This window comes from Aedes albopictus, chromosome 1, assembly GCF_035046485.1.
Source record: "Aedes albopictus strain Foshan chromosome 1, AalbF5, whole genome shotgun sequence".
Lineage (NCBI taxonomy): Eukaryota > Metazoa > Arthropoda > Insecta > Diptera > Culicidae > Aedes > Aedes albopictus.
The window spans coordinates 290207194-290229085 of record NC_085136.1 but is presented as its reverse complement, the minus strand read 5'-3'; the positions used below and the strand labels follow the sequence as shown (position 1 = coordinate 290229085).

Genomic DNA, 21892 nt, shown 5'->3' with positions numbered 1-21892 from the left:
ATCTTGCGTCCGGTATAGACGTCCGTGCGCTCGTTCGTTCGCCGAGGAACGAACAGAGAACGCTGCTTGCGTTGCGCGAGTCGGTTTTGGTAGTGGTTGATATCAGCTCAGCTGGATAGAAGGTCGTGAACGATACTATACGTCTGCACAGTCTACACTCCTTGAGTTTTCTTTTTTTTTTTTTCTGTGGTTGCGGTGAACCATGTAACGGTGACTTGTGTAAATACACACGCATCTGTTAGTTCGCTTTGGTGTATCATTCGACTCGTCGCCTCCTTCATCATGTGGCGTGTGTTATGTTTTGGAGCATAAAATTACCATCAGACCAGACCATGTTTTTGCTTGTGCTTATTCTTGTTCTCGTTTGAATGGTTGATCAGGAAAAAGAGCTCTTTCTCTCCCGATTGAGAGCATGGCAGGATTGCTTTCAGTCAGTGCTTGTGCTGGTAGGGCTCGCGCTCTCTTTGCTATCGCGGTCGTCGCCTGCTGAATCGGTCGTCAGTCCTCCTAGAGTCGCGTATCCCTTTTGATCGTAGTTGGCCCCGTGTCCGTCGACGCCTGCTGCCTGCTGCTATAGAAGAGAGGGAGGATAATGGTGATGGCTGCAAACATGGATGCGTGAGCCCAAGTGAAAAAGTGTGAATCTTCCTTCGTCGGACGCGAATTTGGCAGGTTACTTTGATCGATGCGATCGCGCGAAACGGATAAAGTGAGTGGATCGTGTGAAACTGCGGAGTTCGTTGGTTCGATGGGAAAGCAGGATGTCCCGTGAAAGAAAAGCTGTGAATATGTTACGGGTCGGGCGAAAAATCAATTTTCCTGCAAAGTAATTGCTTTTTCCGTGGCTTGCGGGAAGTGTTCCGAAGGGCTGGCGTTGTGAAGTGCGAAGTGCAGTGCAATCGTTTTTCTTTCCAAATGTGGGATGCGTGAGTGGATAGCATTTAAATACCGAAGGAAAGGATTGTAATGAAATCCCCCACACGCCAGAAAAAGGTGTGGTGCGTCAGTCGTTGCCGTCGTCGTCATCTTCTTCGTCCTGTTGTGTGCATGGGGAAAAGTCAGTGAAAATTTTCCAATATAGCAGCAACTACACCAACAAGGTTCGCATAAAATGTACGGTAACGGGGCACAGTAACAACAACATCAATAGCAAAAACGACAGCAGTGGCAGCAGGGTGAAGGAAAACAGGATACTCCTGGTCCCAGAGAAAGAGAGCAGTAGTTCAAGTGTGTGAGAAGAAGAGCGTTTTAAGGATAACTCTCTAGTTGGAGTGTGGAGAGAAAAACCAAGAGTTGTTGATAGGCGCTCACAGCTGTGGCGTTTATTGTGTAAACATAAACTGGGACCTGGAAGCCGTGTGTCCCGTGACAAGATTTTCGGAAACAGTGTGACGACAGGGGATTCAGCTGGATACGGCACAAAAAGGGGTGCGCAGCAGTAAACAATGGCTATTCCAGTATTTTTAGAAGGTAAGTGTCGCTTAAAACAGTCTTGGCTTCAATTTCATTCATATTCAAACATAGAACGGTCTGGATAAGACTATAGATAAAGTAAGATTATGTTGAATGTATGCTACAAGAACTATGTTAAAACTGTCCAATTTGCAGATCCTTTGAAAAAAGCACAATATATGTGACCGAAACGTCAGGTGTTAAACCAATATCCGTTTATGATAGCACAGAGACTGAAATCTGAAAATCCCTGCTAGCATAATATCAACAAATCACAGTCGATCTACATACTATAGATGGGGGATTTCAAAGTGGAGAACAAGATAAAAATAAATTGAATAACATTAATCCAGAAGTAAATTATTAACCTCGGGAAAACACAAATGCGTATAATACCAATCTTTGGTTTTTATATTGATAAATAAGGTAAATGCAGGACATATGACTGATTAATCCATGAACACTGTAAAATAGCTATATTTGCATATCAACATTTTTGATTAAAAACGGGTACATAATAGGTACCGATTATTTTGGATAATCTGAAGAATACTTATCAAGAAATGTTTCCAAGATTAGGAATTCTTTTTGATTTTTCTATAGAAATTTGATTGCGAATCTTTTTAGAATTCGTTCAGAAATTCCTTTGAGGATTTCCCTCGAAATTCTATCAACGATTCTTGAATTCTTTGCGCGATGACTCCTTGAGTTTCCACCGCAATTTTTCTTTCAAATTCTTTCGCAGTATCTCGCACAATTCCTCCCGCGAATTTTTCATTGAATTTTTCAAATGCTTGTTTTTCCCAAAGAGTTGCCGGAGTTTTTTTTTGGATTTCTCCCGTTCTACCAAGTTTCCACCCAGAGGTTTTTACGTAATTGCTCTCATAAAAAGCACCTTCCGAGATTACTTCAGTGTTCTTTCGGGATTTCAGGAGTTGTTCTTTAGATTTGTACTAGAGTTCCTCCCAGGATTCCTGCAGGAATTTTAATCGGGGTCCCGGGATTTTTTCCATAGGTTTGCTCGATATGCTTCCAGCACAGACAACCAGACGTAACACTCGTACACCGATTTAACGGTCCAAATCAAAATTTCACAGTTGGCCAACTGCTCACCCGTGGCGCTCGCATAGTTTTTGTTCGAGTTTGATGTTTGCTCACTACCGCCACCTACTAGTTGATGGTTGGCAAAACTTAATCCTTTTAGCAATGGGGGAACATGTTTCCGTGACTATGGTTTGAATCGAAAAAGGTTCGATGTGTTACATCTGTTTGTCTGTGCTTCCAGGGTTTATCGCTGGATTCCTCCAAAGCATTTTTCCAAAATTCTTAGTGGTTTTCCGGGATAGCTTTCCAATAGTTTCTCTCGTTTTTTTTGAGAGATTATTGCAAAAGTTCTTCCAGGGTTGTCGATATTTCTCTTGAAGTTTACTCGCATAAATTTGCCCGTAATTGCTTCCGGGATTTTTCAGAGTTGCTCCTTCCTCCTTTCCTTAATATTTCCTCCCGGTATTACTCCCACATTTTTTTTCCGAGATGTCCCAATGTTTCTCAGGATTTCTTCAGAAGTTCTTCTAGAGATTTCTCTAGTTAGTAGGTATTTGTGCAGTTTGAAGTAAGATTTCACCTTTTCTCGTTCTGATATTTTCCGGGAATTTAGGACAAGGAATTTTGTTAGTTTTCCCAGGAAACATTCTGGAAAAATCCCTGGCCACCCATCTTGAAACAATGTCCGGTACGGATTCTGGAAAGTGTTCTGAGAATGATTCAGGAAACATAAATATGTATAAGAATAATAGGAGTATAGGAGGATCACTGCAAGTAATCCTGTAAACTACTATGAGGAAAATTTTAGAAAGAGCTCCTAAAGAAAACACGCGACAATGAGACCAACTGTAAGAGATTTTTTAGCAAAAGCTCCTGCAACAATCCCAAAATGTATTCCCGAAAATAAATCTTAGGAGAAAGTTCAGAAAAAAAACTCCGAGGACAAACGTCTTGAAATCCCACTTCAACAGTGCATCAGAACTTCAGACGCACAAATCTCAAGAAGCAATATTCAAACAACAGTGCATTTTATTATTCTGTTCTTGCTCACTTGTAATCAGATGAAAATAAGAAGATCAGGTGCACTGGTTTCGTTTACGAAGAGATTTGTGCACTCAAAAAAATTAACACGTCTGACTAATGTGTTTTACATATAGATTTGCGCAAATTGTAAAGCCTGTGATTGTCACGTGTAAAACATATAGATTCACCAACATTGTTTTTGTCCCAATCTATCCACAATCCGCACGATTCTAATGTGTATCTCACACGAAATTTGAATTGAATGCATATTAATTGTGATGGATGTGCCAATAAATAAACCATTTCAATCAAGTGGAATTCAACTTTAAAATTCATGAATATCATGGATGTTGAACATAAATTTCGTGTTATAGCGCACGTGGATGTCACGTTTTGGCACCCATGTAGTCCTCCATAGAAAAGATACAATGTGAAGTGCCCTTATTTCACACGAGCTCATAATGTTACTATCACGATTTCAGTTTTCGTGAAAGTAAAATCTTGAGCTCGCGTGAAATAAGAGCACTTCACTATATAAGTGAATTCGATGATCTGTTATAATTAAAACTCGAAGTTTGTAGATGTAATAATAATTTATTTTAAGTGCACTATTATCACAAATTTATTTAATGAGTTTGTGCTTTTATTGCTCCTGTTCTTTTAATGTGTTATATATGGGGGACAAAAATATTTTATTGACAAAATTTTGAAAATATAAGGACAATTAAGAAATTAATATATTCGAAGTTGACGAGTCAACGGGCAAAAGCCAAAGTCTAGCTACTGTCCCGGAACAGGACATACGCCAAAACTAAACATGAATAAATGTACCGCTCTCCTGTTTGTAATGACTCCCGAACGATCTTCCGCCACCAGCTGTGGGATGCAGCCACATCCTTCTTTAATTTGCACCAGCTGCTTCCAAAAATATAAGTCATCTCACCTTGAATCCTGCCAACCATCCCGTGCCACCTCTTCCGCCAATGGCTCCAGGAACCTTTCCGAAGTGGTAAAGCCATTGCAAATGCGCAACCGGAGAAGGATCAATTGACTTCCCCGCAGACGACGAAATGAGGCAATTGCTGACCCGGAAGAAGTATCCCGGAAAAATTCTTCTCGGGAATGGAGTATTCCCGATGTGAGCGTAATTCCGGAAGATATTAAATTTGATGTCGATGTTCTCTCCTAAATGGACTAAAAGGAATATAATTTGATATCGAATTTCATTAACACAAAATGAGACAACATACCTTGCAGCAGACAGCAAACTCACGCTCTGATGTCGGCCATGATGAAAAAAATGTTGAAGCGTTTAACGATTTTATGGGTCATGTGCCACCAATTATATAATTCATTTGTTAAAAACAGTAGCGCAAATTCATTTGAAAAATTACTTCAATTTCAATCCTATCACATATGAAATTGTGATGCTCTGACTATCGGATTCAGCTGAAGGTAGAGCTATTTGAAAGCCAAGTGTAACAAATATCATGTTGAGGTGAATTAAATTTTATTTGGTGATGTAAGCTCTGTTGTGGAATCCATGTTATGAACCTGATTAATCTAATGTGTAGAAAACATTGAATACATTGGAAAAACACATCAGACCAACGTTGATGCTAAGGAATCGGTCCATAAGTTAAAACACATCAATCGATCGTGCCAATTTTTTTCAGTGTGCCCTCGAAATCGTGAGTAGGTCCCAAAGTCGGCCATTGTGGCGGCCATTTTGGGATTCTAACAAGTCTGTCCTTAAGAGAAGTGCCGAGAGAATCTCCGAGACAAATCTCAGATGACACTTCAAAAAAAAAAATCGCACGAGAATCATTAGGAAATATTCCACCTTAAACTCTTGTAGAACTCCAAGAAGAAACTCTAGAAGAAAGCGTAGGGAAATTTCTTAACAAAAATTAGAGGGTAAACTTCAGACGAAATCATGGGAGGAACTCCTGTTGAAAATTCGTGAAAAACTTCTCGGAGAAGAGCTCCAGTAGAAGTTTTAGGAATAACTCCTGTAGAAACTCTGGAAGAAAACCCAATGGAAATCCCAAGACGAACGCCGGAAAGAAGCGAAGAAAATCTTCAAGATGAATCCCGAGAAAAACTCTAGGAGATATTCCGCGACAACATCTGACATATATCCTGGGGAGATGAACCCAACTTACAATTTATGTGAATGGAAACACCAAAAAAGCACTCTCAATACGGCAATTAGTGAGCACCTCTTATTGTTCCGATTGTACTGTTGAAAGTACTATTCCAATAATCATGAAAATTTGCGGACATAATATATACATGATTAGCTAACTTCTGTGAAAATTTCATATAAATTAGCAGAGGTATTCGATAGTTATGAAAAGGCATATATAGCATATGAAAAATTCGGAAAATATTCGCAAATACTCACCCACATCAGCAGTGATAGCTTTCCAACCAGTTGATTATTGATTATTGAATATTGATGAAATTTTGCAAGAAAGAGTATGAATGTATATCATAACTGCTCACGAAATTTCATCATTATCCTAACTGTACTTTGGACTGCAGCGGAAAAGAACCATCAGTCATGCAGATGAAAATTGGTCATGATTGTACAAAATGCTTGAATGTACCTCTTTTTGTTTTTGAGCTACAATTAAAAGTATCGCACCGATCTTCATCAAATTTTGCTCAAATAATAAACATACACCAAAGAGCTTCCATTGAAAATTTTGGCCAATTTTATCGATCCATTGCAGAGTTACAGCCGTGCTTCTGTGTCCGGATTATTGCGGATACAGACCTTAGACGGAAACTACTATGCCAGCCCTATACCTAGGGTTACCATCCGTCCTGATTTAGCAGAACATGACCTAATTTTGGACTTATTTTAGCAAAAATTGCTTAACCGTTATGTGGCCGGCAAACTTTTTGCTTTTTTCTACACCGTGTATTTTAAATGGGTGCTGGGTACCCGGGTACCCTGCCGGCCACATAAGGGTTAACAAATCCGTTGAGTTTTACTCATGAATTTAGGAGAAAATATATTAAATGTCCTGACTTTCCATGCTGAGAAGCACTAGCGTGCGCAGCTTTTTCTTCTCGTTCATTCTCTTTGTTAAACACAGCACAGAAAAAAAGAAAAAGCTGCTCACGCTAGAGCTGAGAAGATGGAAGCCCTAGAATGAATTTGACCAACCGCATAAACATGTACATACTGTGCGAGCAGCTGCTATGGCACCAAGTTATAGCTCTTTTATCGGCTCTTATGTAACCACTAACTGTATGACATCTTGAGAAGGCGCTTTTTCAGCGTTTTGATAGTTGTTAAATAATAGTTATACGGCAACCCCAAATTATTCGATTAAATACAGTTAACTACAACGAGAAGTTCTAAAAATATGCAACATTATCGAACGATAAATATTTAAACAAACATGTTACAATAACAAAACAACAGAAGATTAAAGAATGAAAAGCAAAAGCGGTATCACTTAGCGTGTAAAGAAACCAATTGTTAACCAACTTAAAAATAAAACATGATCGAATAAAAAAAATAATTAAATATAATTTTACGTTATGATACCTCTCATGACGCTATTCATGAGTAACTGGAAGCATCGCTTTTGAAATTGGAACAATTAAAATACCTGCCGCTACTTGGAATCGAACTCCCGATCCCTGTATCCACTGGTCCCGATGCTGTCATCGCTGCCACACTGTTATATATATAAATAGCATAGAAAATGTCCCGTTTTGTTTTACACTAGACAAGGCTTTGCAGTTATGCCGCAAGAATGCTTACTCAACTTCATCTAACTTAAAAAGCATGTGAAACGTCAAACGCAATAATGTTTACATTCAACAAGCTGTGTGGTTGCCCCAAGAGTTTCTTCATCTCAGCATTAAGCTGAAAGAATGATTTACAAAACGTACTGAATAACAGTAACTGTTTTATTGGTGAGGACTCTTATTTGATTGGCACATCTTCGGGTAACTCTTCCGGAATTGGATTAGAATGCAATAAAAGCAAAACAAATGATTTCACAAAACCGTGATGGACAGCTGTAAAGTAGTTGTGCTGCAGCAGGACATGCCAACTTGGTCAAATTATTGGGGGGCAAAGCCTGATTTTCTTGATATTTTGTATGGGAATATTAAAAAAACGTCAAATATTGAGGGGGGGGGGGCAAACCTATGCTTGACCCCCTACCCCCCTCTAAGTTGGCGCCTCCCGCTTACAGTTTGTGTAAAAAATAACCACAGGGCAGCAGTGTTCAGCAACGCCACGGTGAGTTCCGTATCACCCTCTACTGTCTAATAGACAGATGACGGTAGGAAGCGTAGATGCGAAATAGATTGACATCTGATCGAATGATGATAAGGCAAAAGTGCGAGGTGATGCTGAATCATATAAGCTATCGAGGAGGACAATTTCTGGTCGTTTAGAATTCATTTTTCTCAAACAATTGTTTCTAGTATTGATTAACTATTCGAGTATCAAATCAATTGTTGGCCGGGTAAATTTATTATCCTATTTAATTACTATAAATTGCTTAATTCAAACGTTTATATCTTAACAGTATGCTAAGCCTATTAGTACGACGACGTGACTAGTGTAGTTCGTGAATTGATTTGTAACCTTAATCTATGCGTAAGTTTGCGACACAATTGAATTTCCCATTGAAAAATGTTAACTATCTATTAACAATTAGGCATTAGTCACGCAATATCGCATTCTTGCAAACGACTTGAAGAGTTTCGATAGGGAGAAGTACACGAAAATGTAAGTGAAATTATTTGTGCAATTTCGACCCTAAACTAAAAATTTAATAATTACAGCTTTGAAGCTGCAGTAGCTGCTAACAAGACGTGCCCAAAGTTTCTTTGTCCTATCCGAAACAGTTTGTTTTGGCTATAATGTTTACATCCGACAAGCGGCGCTGATAAACCAATATAGCTTCTAGCTGTCATTATATCGAATAACGAGCTTCAAAGCGCTGTTTCGTTGTGATTTCGACAATTTGAAACATTTGAATGTGTACAGTATAGTATAGTAGCAGCTGTTTAGGGACTCCTATTGGATTAGTTTAAGTTTTTTTTACATCTTCCGTAGAATCTTTCGGAGTTAGATAGTGTAGTAAAGGCAGATCCTGTGGTAAGTGATTGAATTCAGTAAACTGAACTGGGTAGATGTATGGTATATGTATTGCAGCTGTAAATTAGCTTATGGTTAATTTTTGATTAGCGTATACTGCTTGAATTCGGCTGTTATGCAGCAGAAAGCAAATGACTGAAGCTTATAGCGCTGAAAATGTTAGTTGGGAAGTCTTGTAGTGGAGATCTCGGAATAAATCTTGAAAGAAATTCCTCGAAAATTGCTTGGGGCAAAACGCAGGAGTATCTATGGGAAAAATCCTACGAGGGACTTCGGGAATAATACAGGAAAAAACTGGAAAGGAGTTCTGTTGGATCCCCGTAAAAAACTCCAGAAAGAAACTCTGATGGAATTTCAGCAAACATCTGTGTAGTGGAATTTCTATATTTCTTATTGCTCTTGCTCGGTTACCCAGATTCGTTCTGAACTTAAATTGCTTCTCGAAAAATCATCCAGAGGAATTTGCAATGTCTTCACGGAACAACAATCTCCCAGTAAAAACCTTCAGCAAAAAGGGAAAATTATTAGTTTTTACAGTTTTACCTACAAAGATGTAGTGTTTTATCCATACCAATAATGTAGTAAACTCTGTGGACTTTACTCCTCAGCAGATCTATTTGTAAAGATCTCAACTTCTTGTCCATTCGACTCAATGTTTAAAGTTTCATTGGTGCACAATTACATACTCTCTGAGCAGGGGTGGCATTCACCATTTGCAAAGAGTTACATTCACTTGCTACTATCTCAGTTCATAAGCATGCTATCAAAAAACAATGTATGGAAGACTTTTACCTTGTAGTTTTATCTGAAAGTTTGCCGAATATCATAAGGGTCGCACACGCATGCTTAAGTCGTGAGCGAGCTGTGAAAGCAACTCTCCACGCCGTGAATGTAAATTACATTCACGGCGTGGAGAGTTGCTTTCACAGCTCGCTCACGACTTAAGCATGCGTGTGCGACCCTTATGATATTCGGCAAACTTTCAGATAAAACTACAAGGTAAAAGTCATCCATACATTGTTTTTTGATAGCATGCTTATGAACTGAGATAGTAGCAAGTGAATGTAACTCTTTGCAAATGGTGAATGCCATCCCTGTCTCTGAGGATTCAAGATATTCCCTGAGTATTCTAGACTTTTCCCTGGTATATCGAATTTCCTGCGAATTCTCAGTTTGGAATAGGCACCCTGAATGATAACAAATCGATATTTGATTCGATGCAGTGGCTTAAATTTTTAATTAAGCGACACACAAAATTATGAAAGTTTCCGAACAGGCGCGCCAATTTGGTCAAACTATTCGGGGCAAAAGCTTATTTTGTTTTGATTCTTTGTATGAGAAAATTGAAAAAAATCATCAAATTTTGGGGGCCCAAACAATGCATGTCCCCCTAAGTTTCTCGCCTTCGTCGGCTAGGGAGTCCGCTCACGATTTTTGTCCCGCCTACATGAGCATTTCACTTCCTTCTCTAGAGCCGAATTGTACTGACGGGCAACGGCTTTGGCTCCTCGTGTTTTTGCTTGTTCGCTATGTCGTTCCTTCACTTCTCTATTTTCCTCCGGGCATCATCTGTGATCCACTGCTTTCTCTGGATGCGTAGCTCACCCAAGTTATTCTCGCCGGTGGTGATGAAGGCGTTCTTGATGACGCTTCATTGATCTTCTACGCTTCTACTTTCCGGAATATCCACAGCCCGGTTCTCCAGACGAAGAACCTTTTCACCGTATCGCCTTCCAGTCGACATGTGTTGAACTGGTGCCCGATTTTCTTCTTCTATCGGTAGATCTTCGCAATGTGCGCCGGTCGCACGCAATGTCGGCGCTACGTTTGTTCCGCACATCAAAAAGGCTCCATTTTCGGCTGATGCAGATGTGGTCGATTTGATTTTCCGTGACGCCATCACGGGAAACCAATGTCACTGGTCGATGAGGAAAGAGCGATCCCCCAATCACCATGTCATTGTTGCCACACAACTCTGCAAACAGCTCTCCGTTTTCGCTTATTTCTCCGAGACCATGGCGTCCCATAACGTGCTCATAGTCCGAGTTGTCGAAACCAACCTTCGTGTTGAAGTCTCCCATGAGGATGTTGATATCACCTTTCGGAGTCTTGTTCACGACAGCATTCAGTTGACTGTAAAAGTTCTCTTTGTCTTGCAATTCGGCAGCATCGGTTGGCGCGTAACATTGGATCATGGTAAGGTTTCGAACCCGTGTTCTGAATCTGGATACAATTATCCTCTCATGAGCGCAGCGTGGGCGTGAGCGCTGAGCAGAAAACCAACTCCACGTTGGCGAGGAGCGTGTTCACCTCGTCGGCCAGAGTATAGCAGAATTTCACCCGACGCCAATCTGTGTTCTTCAAAGTTCGGCTAACGGACTTCGCTCAGTCCTAGGATCTCAAGCTTCATACGACGGCATGCCTCATTGGCTAGTTGTGCCAGTTTACCCTACTGGGCTGGGGTTAGTCAATTCCAAGGTGCAATTCTTGTCCGTTGTATCACTTCTTTGATTTTGGGTTTTCTGTAACTGTTTTTCGGATTTGGGAACAGCAGGTTGTTGGCCTAAGGTCCCCTATCCACCGTGGTATACATAACTTCCGTTGAAGGAGCATTTCATACTCAGCCACTGGATGCCAAAACAGACGCTGTTTGAGCCGCACCTCAAACACAGACGCTCGGTACCTACCTCAATCTAGCTGAAGTCAGAAGGACAACAGTGTCCAAGTTGCACTACCAGCTAAGCACACAACTCTAAGCTGGCGGCCTTTGTCATCGCTTGACCCGTGGAAGCATAAGGTAGGAACTTGTGAGCACCAGAGCTATGTTGGACGATCTTCTTATCGACTCACCGTTTTGCAGCCCAGCAGCAATTTTAGCTCACCATTTTTTTCTCCTACAAGGATGTGGTCACGTGCATAGTGAAAAAGATTATGATCACTGACAATAATCATATCCATATTAATTCATTGCAGAAATACGGTTCTGTTCAGAAGCAGTCAGAGTAGTTTCTAAATATAGTTGCAAGGAAAACTGCACTACAACTTCCGCTCTATAAATTTCACAGTTGCATCAGGTATTCAAGTGTTAATTCCACATTAGTTCCGACATAAGGCACTTTGTCATCAACCAATAGACGTTGTGGTGCCAATACAAAAGTCTTTCGCGCAGACAGATGTGCCGCAAACATTGCCGCTTGTCTGCATTAATTAAATTAAAATCGCACCTACAGGCGGCCTAACGAAGTCTTTATTGCCGTTGTTACACTGCCACCGCCGGCCGCGTCCTTGTCAATAAATCTCATCAAAATCACCTACCGTGGCCGCCCGGTCGGGCGGGTGGCCCGTGAAAAGCGCCGCCGCCGCCGCAGCCGGGTGGGCACGAAAGCGAACCAACAACTTCGGTACACACTATTCATTTGCCACCGTACCGCTGCCGCCCGTTGACCAACCCTGACAATGAAAAAGAAAGTTTTCTTTTTGTCGATTTTCGGGTGTGTGTGTTTTCTGTTTCGTTTCACGGTTATTCACGGTTAGGTGATTGGACACTTTTGGATAGAGTCGTATATTTCTCACCCTGAAATTACACACCCAGTGGCAGTTTGATGATGATGATAAATAGTGTTGATTAGATTGTGATCATAGTGTTGCTATGGGATATGTCTCAAGGCAATATATAGTAGCTTGTTCCAAACTGTTGGTTTGATTTAGTTATCACATCTATAATAGGATAGAGCCTGTTCAATAGTTGATTCGTTGAATGTTCTTCAAGCAATTCTACAGCTATTCAGAGCTGCACTCTATCACCAGTTACGAAACTGTGTAAGGAATTTAACGGCCCTTTGAAATCGGCAACACAAGTGGCAACATCGTGGCGCTGCAATCGGTTAATTTCCCATAGTAATTTAATTCACCACTTGAAATGTTTTAATTCACCACTGACTGTGGCAATATGGTGTTTGGTGGCGTTAGTGTTTTCATCGTGTATTGGTTTGCAACCTTACTCAAGTGAAGATTCAAATCTTTACACAACTTTCTGGATAAAATTTGTTCTAGCCTGGATGTATGTTCTCTGTGATAGTGTGTAGATGTCACGGATAGGCTGCCTTCAAAATTCTTTAACCTTTGGAGCCGGAGGGGTCATAAAGTGATACGGTCAAAATTTGGTCACACAATTTTTTTCATAACTTTAGACTGCGTACACCAAAACAGCTGAGTTTTGGACCAGTAATGCTACATTATATGTAGCTTAAACCATAAAATTTTTGTCAAAATCGATTGAGTATTGGTTGATATATAGATGAAACCATCGACCTTCCTTTTTAAAATTTTGTACAAAGGCGCTCCATAGTAAATTTTCGGAAATTTAAGGTCAGTAAAGCTCAATTTTGATTATAGAACTACCAATACTGCTCCGATTTTTATCAAAATTTTAAAGTATAATACTACCGTCTACCCCCGTTGGTTTGAACGACACCTCATGCAAGTTGATATGCATACTTCACAAACAGAAAAATTTTCATTGAAATCGGTTAAGTATCTCTGGCTCTATAAATAAAACAGTAAAAATGTGTTCTTATTTGTGAATCCTCTTTGCACAAAATTTTAAAATTGCAGATCTCAGGGTTCAACAATATCTCCGCAAATACTAGACCGATTTTGATGAAAATTTTATGGTACAAGCTACATATAATGTACCATTACTGATCAAAAAATCAGCTGTTTTGGTGTACGCAGTCTCAAGTTATGAATCAAATTGTGTGACCAAATTTTGACCGTATCACCCTTTACATGACCCCAACATAGAAACGGCTGTATAACTTCACACATACAATAAAACAGAATATTATCTTCAGCAAAATTGTTGCTAATTAAGTTTTTTTTTTTGAGGAAAAATGGAAATATTTATATTTGATACTTAACTGACAACCTAGAACATCCTGAACACCACGAAGTTTGAAGATACGAAATAATTTACATATCAGTTGTTCTAAAAGCTGAATTTAGATATGGATTACGTTCACATGTATTCATTTAACCTTCGTTAAGAATATCAAAAGGTGTTTTATATTCTAGGATGTTTTAGGTATCCCAAGCTGTCCTGTAGTAAAAACAAAAACCTTCTTATCTACAAGAATAATTTTATGTGTTTTGACCATAAATAGGGTTGCATAATCTATTGGGATCCGTGAAGCTCTTGAAATCTTCAATGTCATTTATAGATACTATAGGGATATTCCAGGTCAGTCAAACTACTTTGTAGTTCAAAACTTCAGGTCTACACTCGTTACAGTAGCCATATGTGTTATACTGAGTAACGCTGTATAATCAACCGCGGTTACTGGACCAATATGAAGTCTACAAGATTTTTTTTATAAACCCAATCTAGGGTCGTCCAAACTGCCCTCTAATGAAGGCCTTCAAATCTACAAGAATAACTTTATGTGTTTGTGCTATAAGTAATAGCATTGCATAATCTGCAGGGATCCGTGAAGCTCTTGAAATCTCAAATGTCTTTTAGCCAAACAATCTTGGAGTTCAGAACATCAGGTCTACACTCGTAACATCAGCCATAGATCTGTTATTCTTAGTAATGTTGCATAATCAATCGCTGTTACTGGACCACCCTGAAGTCAACTATGTATTATTATGAACTTTTGGGACATTCAGAATTGTCCAAACTGTCCTGAAGTTTAGTTCTTGACAGTAACAGTAGTTATTCCCACAATGAACTGTAACATTACACATCCAACTGTAATCTGTAATCCCTCTGGCATTTTATAAGTCATTTCAAGATGCTCCAGATCAACCAAACTACTTTAGAGACCATAACTTCAGGTCTACATTTGTGATAATAGCTTTTGCCACTACATAAGTAGTGTTACGTCATCCACTTGATTTACAGAAATAGTTCGTGGAACAATAAGCGTTGTTATATATTTTTTGGATATTATGGGTCATCCTTATTGTTATGGAGCTTTGTTGACAAAAACATCCACTATAACATGAGGTGATTTTGTTTTAGATAGTAACGTTACACTACTAAATAGGTTCCATGAATCTCTTATCTGTTAAGGGTCTCTTCATGATAATGTGACTTTTAGACTACTTGGACTACACATTTATCCCAAGCAACCAAATGTTCGGCTACAACAGCTAGCTTGGGCTTAATTAGCTATTCGAAGGAAGAATAATAGCGTTCTATACAGCTCACTTTTTAAGTAATTTACTGAACTTGAGTTCACAAAAAGTATACTTGTGCCAATGAAAAGAACGCTATTCAGCTAAAAATTAAGCTTCGATAAAATAAAAAAAGGCGCTTGGACCTCAGAAGTAATTTATTATTAAGAGACATCAGTATAGGTGAAATCCAAATTGACTAATGCCTTGTAATACACTTTTGATGTTTTATACTTACTGAAATTTGAACTCGGGTTCTCCTCGTTGAAAGCCGGCGCCTAGCTAGTATTACATGTTTGCTTTGTTTAGCACTGAGGCATTTTACTCAATATGCTGTTATCATTTATTAGAGCTCAATCAGGTTCGCGGGTGAACTTTCTCTGAAATCGGAATACTTTTTTAGGTCGAAAGTTCGAAATAAGTTTACGAGATACTTCTTGTGAACTTACACAGTTTGAAATTTTTAGTTTGTTGTGGTTCGCAGTGCAAAGCAATAAATTAGTGCCAAAGCAATATAAGTTCCCAGCGTGGATTCCAGTGACTACGATCGCGTCGATTACCGGCGTGCTGGTGCGACAAGTGAGACGGGCTGGAAAACATCCAAATTTTTATGCGCAGCCGAAGAAAAATCCGGTGAAATGATGGGTGGAACAGTTGTCCGCTGCAGGGGCAGCCTTTGAGCCACATAACACAGATGTTTTGCGTTGATGACAAGTAAGCATGTTGAAATATTATAGTGAAATAAAGTGTACTTGTGAAACACAAGCTGTGGCTGTTGAGCTCAATTTCCAAGTGATTTAATTGAATGGGAACTTCTAATGAGCTCCGCTGTCGCCGAAGTTCAAATGAAGTTCACTTTAGGTACGCTTAATATTCATCTGAGCTTTAAGATGTAAGTTCAAAACTGTCTATTGAACTTTCAGTGGACGTACTGGACATAATAGAATACAGATCATAACCTTGTATAATGAAAGAAATTACCGTTACACCCGTAGGCTTTAGGATCTAAACTCAAGAACAATTTGGATAACCTAGAATATCCCGACAGATCTGATATTGTCTTTTGAACTTTCAGAATACTTAGTGGGCATGATAAAATACAAGAGCTTTGTATAATGATGGGAGTTACCGTTGCACCCGTAGACTTTAGGATCTAAACTCATGAATAATTTGGATGACCTAGGATATCCCGAGTGCCCTGATACTGTCTATTTCCATGACTGACCTGATACTATATATTTCCACACGTATGAAAGATATAGCTCAGAGAGCAGACATCCAAATTCTCTCGAAAGCTTTTTTTTTCAATGTTGAGAACACTAGCGTCACCTAAGCAGCATGTTGCTACAGTCAGTGGTTAATATGAATATCTAGATAAGTTTTATATTCACCTCTGAACTTTGCAATAGCAGCGCTCACACCATGTTGAAACTTGTGTTGCCATTTCAAATGATCGTTAAATTCCTTACACAGCTTTGGAACTTGACTTGAATGCAAAGAATAACATGGAAAACATAGTATCTTTGCCTGTGTTCTATGCAATCGTCAAGCGACAAGACAAGTGAAGCTCTCTAGGCGTTCAAGGTGGAAGCCCGCTGTAAAAGTTTTTGTGATCTGTCATAAGAGAAGGTTGTGTGCGTATGTTTTCGTATCCGCTTGCGATCAGTCACACACACTACTGTATGATGGTTGAACTTTGATCCGTAGATAGTGCTGCAGAAGTGTCTCCTTAAGGAGAAATTTCAGAGAATACAAACATGGCTACCACAATGGCCAACTTAGTCCCCTACGCACGTTTTCAAGAGTACCAATCTTGAAAATGCGTAAACAAATGCTATCGAATCGATTTGGAAAAGCTGCCTCTTTTTGCAAGTGAGCAAAGCCGGGTTAAACAAGTGCGGCTTGTTTCGATACTTCGTTCGTCAAATTTGTGCCTCTAAAGTTTGTATGCAAAATTGTAATGGGATTTCTTGATGTTTCACCTTAACATCGACAGAGTGGGCATACTTGATATTATTATACTTTGCTTGGATGTCTGTTCACTGTGTTGTAATTGAAAGGCACATAATTTTGCTTATTGAGAAATGAATGTGTAAAAAAATGCGTTCTGATGGGATACGAACCAAAACTCCGTATTCGCTGGAACGGCGCTTTAACCAACTAAGCCACAGAACAGGCAACGGTTCTGTGGAATACAAAGCCAAACTGACTCCGAGTCCACACCAGACATGTCCAAACGCTGCACTGCACGAGGAGTCGATGCTCAAACACACAACGGCGGGTGACAAAGCACCACCAAGCTCTCGTGTTTCAGAACGAATACGCAGTGTGTCTGGCTCAACACCGGTGTCGGTGCTCAGACACTGGGCACGGTGTTTTACACTTCGGGTAACACGGAGCCAAGTGTTTCCGATTATACAAAACACTCGTGCGAGTCCAAACGCTCGGTGCCGTTCATTCTCCAGCACCAGTTGCAAATGCTGTTGCTCGATAACGAGAGTGAAGTACTAGCGGCTTCATGTGTATTGCCCTTTCTTGTCCTTTCTCAGTGGCTAAGCTACCACGCACTGTGGCCGAGCTCACTGCGTTGGTGTTTCATACAATCGGAAACACTCGGCCTCCGTGTCCAACCTAAACTGAAACACGGATCTGAAACCGAGCGAGGCTCAAGTTATAACACCGACACGAGTGTTTCATCAGTAGAAGCAGAACGAAGGTGGTGATATGAACACACACGGTGCGGTGGTGTGTTTACGGGCACGGTGTGTGCGGCACGGTTTGGTGTTTGACCATGTCTGGTTCCCACCATGACCCTATTTTATGTAACAGGCATAAACAACCTAATTACGTGGAGATTAAGCAAAAAATTCATCAGAATCTTCAGCACGCCCCTAATGGAAAAGACAGGACATTCTTTGGTTTGGTTTCAGAATCAACACTACTAGGGTATGTGTGCCATCAGTAATCTCACGCTCCCATATTCATCCTTTTCGAAAACAAGTGATTACGGCACCGATTGAATCCGTTCTTTTTGTTTTCATGGGTGCTCACTTATGACAAAAAATAAGAAACAAAACGAACAGCGCTACAATCTTTTGTTTTTCGTAGGATGAAAATGGGAGCCACATGCTTAATAAGGGAAGCAATACCCTACAACAGATTTAAAGCATTTTCCCAAACATTCGTTGTTTGAATCGAAAACAGACAACACTGTTGATACACCCGAACATAATTGTGCCCCGATTATTCATACTAAATTTTTCCACTTAGTCATGTAAGTCAATGAAATGTTTTCACCATCATGGTACTACGTACAGATAATGTGATACCCTGAGGCGGACATTTCTCTATATTTTTGTGTCGGTTATGCCTGGCAGCATAACATATACCAACCACCCGGTTGATAAATTATATACGATGATTTGTTTTCCGTCCGAGGAGGACCAAAGAAGCGAAACGGTTCAACCAGCTACATGAATGGACTCATCCATAGTCCATAGAGCACCAGCACTAGCGCCACCGCCACCGGGGAAGCTCGGCGGCGGCGGGCCTAGCGACGATGAACCCATTGATCAAATCCGCTAACAAGCATGATTCCGCATCACGCGCGGCACGGCGCTCTCGCAATCTGCTTGTCCGCGCGCGTCCGAGGTTTAATTGAGTGTGCCGAGAAGCGGACACTTTACCTAATGCAATCAGAGCCTGGCATGGCTGCATCAATCAAGAACTGCACGTTAGGGAAATTTCCAGTGTCTGGAGCTCTCGTCCACGCGGCTATCGGCCGCTGAACCAACCATATTTAAAACGCACTATAATTAAACGACTTGTAATTTGCGGTTTTGTTTGCACGTGATGCAACGCTGCAACAATGTTGTGCAGAATATTATAACACGGGAAAATCATTGCCAGATTCGCTCATGAAATCATAAAACTAGGCATCTCATGAAATCTGTCTAGCCATGATAACCAACAACAACACCCATTTAGAGAAATACCGGTCAGCAGCCTGCGGATATTGAATTATTTGTACCATGGTGGTGAAAACTTTTCGGTGACTGACATAACCCAGTGCGAAAAATTATAAAGAATAATTGAACATTATTATATTTGGATTGTTTGTTTTCCCTGGACCGGATTTACAAATATGGCGGCCTTTTGGGTCACAATGTTGAGGGGGTCTCTTACAAGATATGTTTTAGTTGTAATATAGGACAACTAATATTTATTGACAAGGTAATATTTATTGACAGGGAGTACAAAAATTCCAACCCAACCAGAGAACGAAAACGGATTTAACGGAGGGAGCGGCGTTGAACCCGTTCGTGCGAGGAGGATTGGCGAGATCGCCAATACGATAGGCAACAGAATGTATATCAGGTGGACGACAAGGCGGTGGCCCAGCCACGGCTGAGGATGCGCAGATGACTGGCCCGAACCTCACGCGGGCGCTGTGAGCAGCAGCGGGGTACTAAAAATGTTGGTAGTCGCCGAACAGCTGGGCGAGCTGATCTGCTACACGAGTGGGCGGACTAACATCAGCAAGGCCTGCTGAACTTCCGAAAATCGCTGGCCTTGGCCAAAAAGGAGAAGGACCTCCTGGCTGAAGAGTGGAATGCGGCTGACGCGAGCAGAGAAAAGTGGTCTACCCAAACGAACAGCTTCTCTGCTGACAGTGCGACGAAACTATGCAGCTCACAGGAGGTCAAACCCTCCAACGGCTCGAGCTGCATGGACCAGCTGAACCAAGAAAAAAGAGCCCTTGGATTACGGTTGGGAAAAATAAGGCTTTGAGAAACGTCAAACCAGCCCACAAGCGCGAACGAAATGACGCGCTGGTCTTTAAAACTGCGGCTGATTATCGTATACGTATACGTATACGTACGCCGAGGTACTGAGGGCTCTGCGCAGTGAAAATTGTCTCTCACCGCTTGGCTAAAAGGGGGGGGGGCTTAGAAAGCATCCGGTGCAGCAGGACTGAAGAGATGATGTTTGTGCCGAAGAAGGAGGCGGGTAAGATGGGTACCTTGTACTAGGCACTAGCTCAAGAGGTTCTGGGCAAAAAGCGCAGGTTAGAGTCCCAACTTGAAACGAGATCTCCAACGCAGAGGAGCATACCGCCACATTCAAGCAGAAGTGCTAGGTAGATGTCCCAAGTGGTGCATCGATCCGTCTGCGGAAGGGCCCAGCAGACACGCACACGCTAAATCCGCTCAGCACCTAATACAGAGCCTCAAAGGTATACTCATAATTAACGATACAGTCCTTAAGATGTGTAAGACCTACTCATAAGTGCATAATTTCCAGACTACACCAAAAATGTGTAACAGCAACACATTCACAAATACAGCTCGTACACTCTTCTAGATGCGACATGTCGATATTTTTTGTTTACTAAGGTCACTAGTAAACCTAGCTAGATTGCCGTACAACAACTTTTGCGAATTTCACGATTTTGCGGATGCAGAAGCTGTTTTTGTGAATGTGTAAGTCTAACACATTTTTGGTGTTGTCTGGAAATAATGCACTTTAGTGCTGAGCGGTCTTAGCGTGCAGATCTAATTCCCAGTAGAGAATGTGAAGAAGGCGACTGCAGTCGGCAAGATCAGAGTTGGTAGGTCGGTGCGCCCGCTCAGCATCTACTAGCCACCAGAGGCATGCTTTAAGTATTTCTAGCAAGGATTCAAGTCGTGGGCGTGTAAAGACCCTGATAGGAGTAAACTCGCCAGGGAGTGTAACTCGGCACCAAAATGCCTGATTTGTTCGGCGAACAAAGCTCACCCGACGGGTTAGCCTAAATGTCCAGGCATGCGAGGAGGTCGAACTAACCGACAATAATGCAGGTTACACAGCTAAACCTGAATCACTGTGAAGCCGCACACTAGTTTCTGTGGTAGTGCGTCTCGGAGTCAAGTACAGACATTGTCATACTATCGGACCCATACCGCATTCCTCCCAATAACGGGTACTGGGTAGGATATAAGGCCAAGCTAGCGGTGATCTATATAATTGGTCGCTTGGGCGGTTCAATGGGGTAGCCGCTCAACTAACGCGAGAGGCTATGGCTAGACTGAACGTGGATGTCGTGAACGTAGGTGATAAAAAAAACCTACACAAGGAACGGTGCCGAGTCCATCAACCATAGCTTGGACTGGAGGGTCGACGATTGATACACGTACAGTGACCATCTGGTGATTCGATACAGGGTGGAACACGGCCACAGCCGAAGATCATGGGCGCCATCGGGGATGGCTGACCTCGCGCTTCGATAAGCCGGGAGCGATTGCTTATGGAGGGTAACACCGACGATCTCTCCAGCGATGGTCTAGTTGGAACTCTAAGCTATTCATGTTACCCCGCAATGCCAAAGCGATCCCCACCCAGTAATGGGCGCAAACCGGTAAACTGGTGGTGCAAAAAAATCGCAGAACTCCGCGCATCCTGCCAAAGAGCTGGAAGGAGAATGCAAAGAGTTCCCCCCGATGAGGCTAGAATGGAGCGAAGTGAGTACAGGGTGGCTGAACTGGCACTGAACTAAGAGGCTTGGAGTCTTCGATGAAGTTGTTTGTTTTGTTGAACCCGTTTTTGAAAGCTGATACATATCAATGTGATTAATCATCCTAAAAGTATGAGTGAAACTCAATTTTATCCATAAGCAAGAATTGCGTGCTTAAGTCTTCAGTAAAGTTGTAGAGAATGTCATTATTAGAGAGCTTGTTGGACAATTTTTTGTTCTATCTGCTCAATTTTTAGAGATATGGGCCAGTATGAACGACCCCTTAAAATCAGTTTATTTGTAGCATAGCATAGCATAGCATAGCCGACCGTACACATCCTGGAGCTGTCGATTGAGACGTTTAATGCGCCAGAAAAGTAGCCTGGGACTATACAAACCTTTCATTTCAGAAATTGTCATGGTTTAATCATTTGCCTGGTTACCACTGAAAATGTAAACATAAGCATTAAGCAAGTCGCACCAATTTCGTAGATAGTACAGCCCTAGACCACAGCCTCCTTCCCGTCGGATAACAAAACACAAAGATTGGAGACTTATTTATGACC

At 41.2% G+C, this 21892-nt stretch overlaps 1 protein-coding gene and 1 long non-coding RNA gene across 2 annotated transcripts in view; both read left to right on the top strand.

The window, feature by feature from the left end:
• The window catches only part of LOC109408327 (myosin-I heavy chain), a 254619-nt gene continuing 232727 nt past the window's right edge, over positions 1-21892 (top strand). Inside the window, exon 1 of the mRNA XM_029860214.2 lies at positions 1-1470. Coding sequence (XP_029716074.2) covers positions 1446-1470 — 25 coding nt within the window. The 5' untranslated portion in view covers positions 1-1445. The remainder of the gene's footprint in view (positions 1471-21892) is intronic.
• The window catches only part of LOC134285691 (uncharacterized), a 36081-nt gene continuing 23741 nt past the window's right edge, over positions 9553-21892 (top strand). Inside the window, exon 1 of the long non-coding RNA XR_009996544.1 lies at positions 9553-9752. This is a non-coding gene — a long non-coding RNA (uncharacterized LOC134285691). The remainder of the gene's footprint in view (positions 9753-21892) is intronic.